Raw genomic sequence first — 9136 nt, 5'->3', positions numbered from 1 at the left:
ACGCTAAACACATACCATCACTTAATACTCCTTCTTTTGTGGCTCAAAGCAATATCAACACCGTCGCAGAACGCTTGTGTGGCATATTTTAAAGCCAGCGTATGCAGCAGCGTTGCAGTGATGCATCCCCTTTAGTAGCGCACATAGCGCCACGAACGGAGACGCGCAATCTCAAAACGCCGCATCTCTCAGAGAGTGAGCATGACAACCAACACAGTGATCATGAGGGATGCAAGACGCCATCCCACGGATAAAAACCCAACCGAACAAAAAATTACCTTCTCCGACTTCCGTTGTAAGGCACCACCTAAAGATACTCTTCCCCTGAATGTAAAGCAGGCACAAACACTAGTTGACGAGGGAGAGTTGGAAAGGACGATAGGAGGGCAGTGAGTGGATGGATCGGGCACATCTGACTGACATTGAAGAAACAGAGGCGGCGTTGGTTAATTTTATGAGCATATGTTCATTAGTAAATAAGAAGATAGAAGCCCAAGTTTCATTTTTAAACATTACGCTGGTAACCAAGCACCTGGCAAATGTGACGTACGGATTTCAGTTTTTTTTTTAGTTTTTTTTTATGTAGTCCCCATTGGTTGAAAAAAATTTCCTGAAACTTGCAATGTTAAATCTCTGGCTTCCTTGAAACACAATGCAATTCATTTTTACTGAAAAAAACTTGGTAGGCACTAGCAAAGGCTATCAAAATCTGTGACGTCACAGCGAATTGGTAAGAAAACGTGAAGGTGGCTTTGCTACCTCCATTTTTTTTTGTGCTCATTGTGTCTTACAAAGCACCTTTTTGTAGCACGAGTGCTGTTCTTGGTATTATGGAAGGGTAATTTACTAACATGAGCAAAATCTTTTTTTTTTCTTTCACTTTTGTGTCTCTTTAAGGTGACACCTCATTATATCCGATGCTGTAACTGCTATGCAGAAGCAATAAACACTCCTCACACACCATGCACTGCACATGAAACACCACTTTTATTGTCTACATTTATTAAAACATAAAAGGTATCACATGACCCAATGAGTAATGTGGCAGGGATGTCTCACAACATTTGTACAAATCTACACAAGGTGAGCGATAAAACTTTTCAATGCAAAGTTTGGATGTCAAATGAAGCAAATGTAGAGCACACAAACCGTTATCACGCTTCTTCCTTCAAAAGCTCTTCAAAGCGGTTTGACAGCAGTTCAAATGAATCATCTTGCTGTTCAGTCGCACCATGAGTCTCAGCCTTCTTACTCCTTTTCTTCCTTTTCTTCTTTCCACCTGCAGCTGCTCCTGCACAGAAACTGTCTTCTGGCAAAAGGTCTCGAATCTTCTTGTAGAAGAGAGAAAACTCAGTCTCAAGCACTGTTCCTCTTCCCATATACTCAGCAATAAAAAGGTCTGGATTTACTCGACTGTCCAGCTCCTTGGTCAAGTTGTAAAGGAAAGTGCCATTCAAAGTTTTGTGAAACTCAACATCCTTGCATGGTTCAAGTAACAGCCTGTTGAGAAACCTTGCAAACAAAAGGCAGGTCTGCAGTTGGCTAACCAAATACACCAATTCATAGTCAAAGCGCTTAGCATGGTTATGCACAGGACCAGTGAAGAACTTTGAAAACTTGTGGCTCGCATGTTGTACGATCTCTTGACTCAGATGTTCTTCCACACCTGGTAGGATTTCATCTATGCCTTCACGGCTTCGAACTGTACAACCATTCCTGAGGAACTTGAGCTTCTCTGAAGCCTTTCGAGATGATAGCTTTGTCCTTAGAAGAAGCTTCAATAGCACAATGCTCACAAGCAATGAGCGAAAAAGGTTTTCATTAACTTTTAACCTGGAATTTTTCAGCCAGAAGCAGATAACTGCGAAGAGACCATGCACTGATTCTGGACACTGATCATGTATGCTTTGAACACCAAATATACAAAAAAATAAATCTTTACGTCTCTGGTCTGTTAAAGTAGGAATTTCTTCTAACCGTGGAAGTGCCCCATAACCAGATGCACTCAAGATAGGTTCAACAAACCGACGAGTGATGTTCCGTCCTTCTCTATCAAATTCTTCCACTGGTATTAAATCCTTGGACTTTGAGTTCACACTCAATACTAGGCCATAAAGGGCTTTACGCAGGGGTTGTGAGCATGCATAACTGCTTTCCAACTCAAAGCAATCAATCTGTGTCAAATGAAACACCTGGTGCACAGCAGCAATATTGATGAGATATGGGTTAAGGATCCCACTGAAGTACAGTTCTGAAAACCATTCTGGAAACGTGCTGCCTGCTTCATCTGTAAGAACCATTTTGGCTCCATCCTTCAACTTGTCAACAAATGGTGACTTGCACACTTCATACCGAGCCACAGTGTCCAAAATTATTTTGGAAGTAGACTCACGCCTTGCTGCTTTCAGTGTCTGCAGTATGTGGGATAATGCGAGATCAGAACTTGTTGTGCTCAACCAGTAGAGGAGGCCAACCATCTTAGTGTGCTGCTTACTGATCTTCAGTTTCTTGCTTCTGAGTCGAGGAAGCTTGATGCTGTTGAAGAAGCCTTCAAACATTACACCATTGACAAAGTCATTTCCCATCAATGTAGCGAACAATGGAAGCATAGACTTATCAAAGCCTGGAAAATGACACAATAAGTTGTCCACATGGTACCACTTGCAGGGCAAAGAATTCACGTTTTCACCATTCTCCGCAGTCACTATCTGTGGTGATGTGCAGATAGAGTCAAGCCGAATAAAGCCTCCAACAAGGTTGAATATATAAAAGTCACTATCCTGGCTAGCCACTGGACATCCATAATGGTTAGCAATGGCAGCAATCTCCTCATCAGCCTCAAAGCTGCACTGAAAAACTTGGATGCCTAGTTCTCGCACGACATCCTTGAACACCTGCAGGTGAATGAAGAAAAATTATGCCAATGCAATCAGCACACCAATATGAATCCAACACTAACAATTAACAGTACTGCTGTACACTTTTTATAGCACTCGTAATTAAATTGCTTACAAATTCCTTAGATAAAAACCATCACAAGTACTATATAGTGTGCTTTTTTTTATTTATTCCCTTTCTGCCATGGTTCAAGCAGCTGTTCCTAGAAGTAGCCGCATGTGCGCCATGATAAGGGCAAAAATAACAGAAAAATAGGATAATCGTTGCAATACAGTTGACTCTCAGTAAATGGAAATCCCTTAAATGAAATTACTGCTTAAATAGAACAACTGCCTATAACATGACTGGTTTCATACTTGAATTCTGCACCCCTGTTCACCTCTCAGTAAACGGAACTGTTAAATGAAACATAATTTCCTGATCCCTTCAGGTTCCTTTTAACGAAAGTCTACGATATATGGCTACCAATGCAAAGCTATCTGCAAAGTCAGTAGCTATTTCCTCAGAAATGTAAAGGCTATAAAGCAAAGAATTCTGCTCTTGTGTCAAGACAGAAAATAAGAAAGGGAAATAACTTTTACACCAAGGCCCATGGAACAATTGTCCAACTATTCTGAGTTTAACATTGTAACTGAGAGTATAAGGCCGAAAGTGTTTATACACATGTGCAAGAAAGGGCCCTCAGTACATATTTTACCTCAAGATTTAAATTTGATATAGCTGCCTTTAACCCTTTGACACACTATGTACACAACTGTGTACACCACTTGTTTTTGCTATTTGTATTGACTAGGAGCTAAGAAAGAGCAAGATACATTAACCTTTGAATGAATTGAACCTCCTGCATAATAAATTTGTCTACATCTAAATTCATTTTGCCATGTACAGTGACATATGAACACTTTGCTGAAGGTACTATCATCTTCGAAGAATCTTTCTACATGCCGCTTTCCGCGAGCCACGTCAAAGGCATAATTTTTCTGGACATAACTGGACATAACTGGAAAATGGACATAACTGGAAAAAAATTTGCACTATATTTGTAACCTGAAGTTTCATCCTATTCATGCAAAAACAGAGCATGAATGACTGCAGAATATATAGATATTTAATTAAAATTTAATTAGGATTAATTACTACAACACACATAAATTAACGTATTAGGACATTATTTTTGTTGCAATGGAATACTGAGTGCCTTGAAATGACATTGTATTGATTTGACGCATTTACAGATAGTTCTTCATAGCTGGCATATGAAAGGGTTAAACCGCTCCTACTGGCGGCTGCTTCCAATGGATTTTGACATGGATTATGTGAAATCATGAAATGAGGTGCCACCGCTATGTCGTCCACCTTGAAACATTTCGACACCACAACGGACGTTTCACTCTACATGCTCTGGCACCGAGACATGTAACAATAGTGTCACTATTGAATTGTACTCACTATTCCGTAACTCGCGCAATAAAACACAGCGGCAAATTCTGAGACATACATGAAAAACAAAACCATGCATGGCAGCCAGGATGTATTTCCAGCCACTAAAATCACTACCAGTGTTTGCAGTGCCCAAAAGCATCATAGCCTTTGAGATCTGCTTCTGTTAACTGAAGGAACCATTTATTTTGACATTCATTTTGTCATGAATCAGTGTTGCCAGAATGCTATACAGATGAACTGCGACAAATAAAGACCTTAAATACATATTTACTACCCCACCGAATGAATTCAAAACCTTTCCAGCTTGCTTTCAGACACGTATGTTTTAACATGCAATTCATAATTCAAGGTTGACAGCTGGGCTAGTGGATACCATTCCATGAAAGATCAAAAGAGTACAAACAACAGCATGTCTAACTTTTGTCCTTCTTTGCACTCCTTAATCTTTCATGGCATGATTCAAGCTTGAAAATGCAGCATCACTGCCTTTTAAGGACCACAACAATACAATAATCTATAAAACAGAAGGCCGATTTTTCCACACTGATTCATCTTTTTGATGCACATAATCCTGACCTTGCTATAAGAAAATTTTTGTGATGTGTAATTAATCCCTAAAATGCATGAAGATAAATGTCAAAATCTTAATACTTTGTTTTCCCTGATTCAAACTAGTCCTGATGGCTGGACAAGACAACTTACCTCATGAGCAAGTATAGGAAGAATCTTTAAGTTGGGAGCCCCTGTCTTGGCAATGGCCTTGGCAGTAGCCAAGCGCTCCTGGAGGCGACGCTGGGTTGTCTTCAGCTTACGGTTAGACACATCATGTCCACCATCAAACACGAGGATCAGCTCTATGTTGCATGCCTTAAAAACAGCAAAATAATTGCGTATTGCTGTTGCATACCTGAGTGAAAAATAAAAATAAAAATAATTAGTAAAGCACATGCACATTTTGTACCTGTACTCAGTCACAGGCCATGGATAAGTAAGAATATAGCAAAGCAAGACGACCTGCAGCCAGCAGATATAAAGCATGCTCAATTATCAGTTCTAAAAGAAACCGTAGTGGTTCCACTTGGCTGCAATAGTAAGCAAATGGTGCAAAAAGGCCATCATGGCATATTATATCATTGTTGCAGTTGTTACAGAATGAGGCACCTCAACAGCATTAACTCCACAAAGGTGCACAAATAAAGGAATACAACTAAACAAGAAAAAAAAAAGGGGGGGGGGAGGGCACTGAGCTGGCAGATAAGACGATTAGAACAGTGAAAGGGTAATTATGACCAGTGCACGAATGTAAGAGAGCCAGAATAAGCAAAAACCACAAGGTGACTGGTTATTTATTTTAAAAGATTGACAGAACATTAATGTTTCATATGAGAAAGCAGCAAAACACGCACTCATGTTACTGCAGTTACTCCATAAGTAAGGTCGAAGTGCAAAAGCACTTCTACCCTACCCTTCAGCAACTCGCAGCCACTGTAGCCACAATTAGATGGAGGTGAAATGCAAGAATACTATTTGTGTACTTGAATGTAAATGCACGTTAAAGAACTCATGTGGTCGAAATTCCTCCAGCATCCATCCCACTACAGTGTGCCTCAATCATATAGTGGTTTCGGTAAGCAAAGCAACAGAATTTAATAAAAAAAATTTCTTTGTTTTAAAGATGGCAGCTTAAACCACTGTCTAGCGTTCCGTCCAGATGAAACGATAAGTGCTAAAGTGCTTTCAGATGGAACAAATTGCTGTGGGCAAAGTATTGTACAGACGGAATAAAAGAAATGTCCAGCATTCATCGGGTTCCATCCAGTGCACTTCGTTGCATGGGATAAATTCCCCCACAAAGCAGCGTCAATCGTATGGGCTTTGTGGCGTGCTGCATACACATCAAGCTCATGACTGTAATAGCAGAGCTGTCCTGCGTTCGATTTTCACGTTAGATGAGGCTTTTTTTTTTCAAGAAATTCACTTTCTAAAGTGTGTTATTGTGATATATTAGCAAATCCGACGAAAGGGTTAGGAAAAGCCGCAGGCACTGTTAGACACAACACATACTAGGCTAGAATTTAGATTTTGTTCAGATCTGTCCTTGACATGCATATTTACTTAATCAGGAATCAACTGAGGCCTCTCAAAAGCCATGAACCCACATTCTTGTACACTAGAGGCACCCTTCAATGTAGTTTTCAAGAAGAGACAGATGCGCCAGGAAATGCAGCCTGTTGAGTAGAAGCAACAAAATTGGGCCTGGTCAAGAAGCGGACGTGATTTGCATGTCTCTCCCTCACTAGACTGTTCATGATTATTGGTAGGACTATGGCTGCATGGAGCATGCATTTCACCTGTTTCTTTCTTGATTTGAGAAGAGGAAATGATCTTCAAAATGGCCAAGTTCAGATTGTAATAGACCTTTTCAACTGAAAAGGGGAGAACCTTCTTTCTTTACTGTTGCACAGGAGTATAAAGGCTTGATGTCGCTGCCTTGACGGTGCATTTTGGGGGATCATGCATACTTAAAGGCCAACTCCGGCGATTTTTCGAGGTCGATGGATCTCAATGAAATTCGCTGGGTACGTTCCTTTGCACGTTTCCGTCATTTATGCCAAATTACAGGCTTGAGACATGCGCAGATCGTTTGCAAATGAATTTTAAAGATGGTCTGCAAACGCCCTCCTGGCTTCCCACAATTATTGGCAACATTGCGTCTGTGACGTCAGTATTGGGAAGGCGGCGGAAGTGACGCAGCCGAGGGCACCGCAAACTTCGGCGCTTCGGCCACTACAGTGAGCGTCTGCTGTGCACAAGGCGACAGACAGCGTTGGTTTGGCCGGCGCTTCGCTGGTCGTCCCGGCTGTCACAGTTTTCATACTCGGCGCCGGCGTGACCGGCATGCCTTGCATGAGTTCCGGTTCGTTTGTAACAACGTCTATGTCATATGTAGACAGCAGACTCGGTTGGGTTTCGGTGTTGAGCTTTTTTGCTTATTTAAAATTATTCTCCAATTTGCCCAGTATTTCTGCTATCGGGACCGTAACAGGAGCGTCTCAGGAACATAGAAGCACCATTACTTTGACATGGCCAAAAAATCGCCGGAGTTGGCCTTTAAGTCAGCCCCAAGGTGATTATGGAGGCATCCAGGAAAACTTGGTTGAAAGGTGCATAGAGGGGAGATGCATGAGCGCATCTGTGTGTTCTGCGAGCGCCTCATTTTCTCAGTATCCCTGGTGGCCAATGCTGGCGATACTGAGGTGGCAAATGAGAGCTACCTAGTGCCCTCTGGTCAGTGAAGGGTGCCTATACTAGAACCAGCGCTTGCCCCAAATGTGCATATGTGTCTACACACATATGAACACGTGCAGACAATTATGTGCGGTGTAAACTGGGTGTGGCTGAACCGCTGAAAAACATAACCATTACTGAATGAAGGGTAGTTATCCTTGTTATGTCACTCTGTTGCCTTTTATTAGCTTTTCCCTTCACAGCTGCAGTACAGTGCAAATCTCTAGAACAGCATTTTTATTGCAATTCCCGCTCCTTTTCGTTACTCCCCCATTAAAAATCACTACACCTACTATAGCACATTAAGGCAATGATGCACATTAACAAAAAAAAATTAAGCATTGTACAAGAGATTGTAACAACGTCAAGCATACCCATCACACTCACGAGCCCGATTATTTGCCAGCACACTGCAAGAACTTTTTCTTTTCTTTATTGCCTCGCATATAAGAGCGCCACATACTCAGTGAACTGGAGAAAACAGTACAATATGATGCAATGATGAAACATCAGCTGGAGGCTGACTACGTATTAGAACTTCGGTCTGTGTAATAATGGCTCCACAACCCACTCCGGTACATCAAAGCACGCCGCAAGAACCCAACAATTTTTTGCAGAACTTCAAGCAAGCAAGAAGGCCGCACTGTATGGAACGCTGGACAATCGTTTCGATTCCGTCTGAAGGAAACTTTACTCACAGTAGTTTGTTCCGCCTGGGCGGAACGCTAGACACTTCCAGCTAAGAATCACAACAGCTGTGTCTCACCCGTCATAGTCGCCCCCGTAGACGCACTCGAGGTTTGACGTGAAGTAGATCATATAGATGAGATTGTTTCCATCAACCACTAACTTCGTTGAGTGCAAATCCCTCCATTCCGACAGGTCGGGATTAAGAGTGAAAAAGGAACTGAGGCCGCGGACACCCATCAGTGCTTATGTAAAGCAGTCAATGCCTGTGGCTTTGCGCGCTATCAATAAGCTTTGGTCCTTTGATCACCTTGCCATGTTGCACGTATACACACACGGCCATACAGTCTGATACTAAATCTATACTTGCACTGAAACCACGGCTCGAACGGCATGAACATCTGTTTAAGCACTAGAAAGGCTAGAAATAAGCACGCTCCGCCATGCTTCTGCTGCTTCTGTGCTTGAATACATTCGGATTCAGCTCAAATTTGGATTGGATTAGCCCATAGAATAGCCCGTGCGCCACCGATGGCGGCGCTGCGAACGGCGCTCCGGTGACGCAAACGGGGGGATTAAGCTTTCGTCGTTATGCTAGCATGAAGGAAAAATGTAGCATTTTCGTTATAGTTCGCTCGAGTCGCACGGCGCTCCTTCGACTAGCGATACTAGCAACATGCCCCCGATTTAGTAGCGTAACTCACTGGCTGGATGGCATTGAAATATCTTACGTGAAAGCGCGAAGTCTACGCTGCTTTGGAAGCGAAGCGCGATCAATTTTAGGGCTTATTCGCAAATGTTAGCGTTGTGTAAACAGACT

The 9136-nt window shown here is 42.1% G+C and overlaps 1 protein-coding gene across 1 annotated transcript; it reads right to left on the bottom strand.

The window, feature by feature from the left end:
- Positions 1-965: 965 nt before the first annotated feature.
- Positions 966-8782, bottom strand: LOC119372050 (protein asteroid homolog 1). The gene is made up of 3 exons (XM_037642499.2): positions 8396-8782; positions 5044-5248; positions 966-2894 (listed from the first exon to the last, which is right to left on the bottom strand). Exons 1-3 carry the CDS (start codon positions 8554-8556, stop codon positions 1155-1157), a joined length of 2106 nt encoding a protein of 701 aa, XP_037498427.1. The 5' UTR covers positions 8557-8782; the 3' UTR covers positions 966-1154.
- Between the last annotated feature and the right edge of the window lie 354 nt (positions 8783-9136).

The sequence above is a fragment of the Rhipicephalus sanguineus genome, chromosome 1 (genome assembly GCF_013339695.2).
Source record: "Rhipicephalus sanguineus isolate Rsan-2018 chromosome 1, BIME_Rsan_1.4, whole genome shotgun sequence".
In the NCBI taxonomy this organism is placed as follows: domain Eukaryota; kingdom Metazoa; phylum Arthropoda; class Arachnida; order Ixodida; family Ixodidae; genus Rhipicephalus; species Rhipicephalus sanguineus.
Note: the sequence above shows the minus strand (reverse complement) of the source record. Positions and strands in the feature narration are given on the sequence as shown.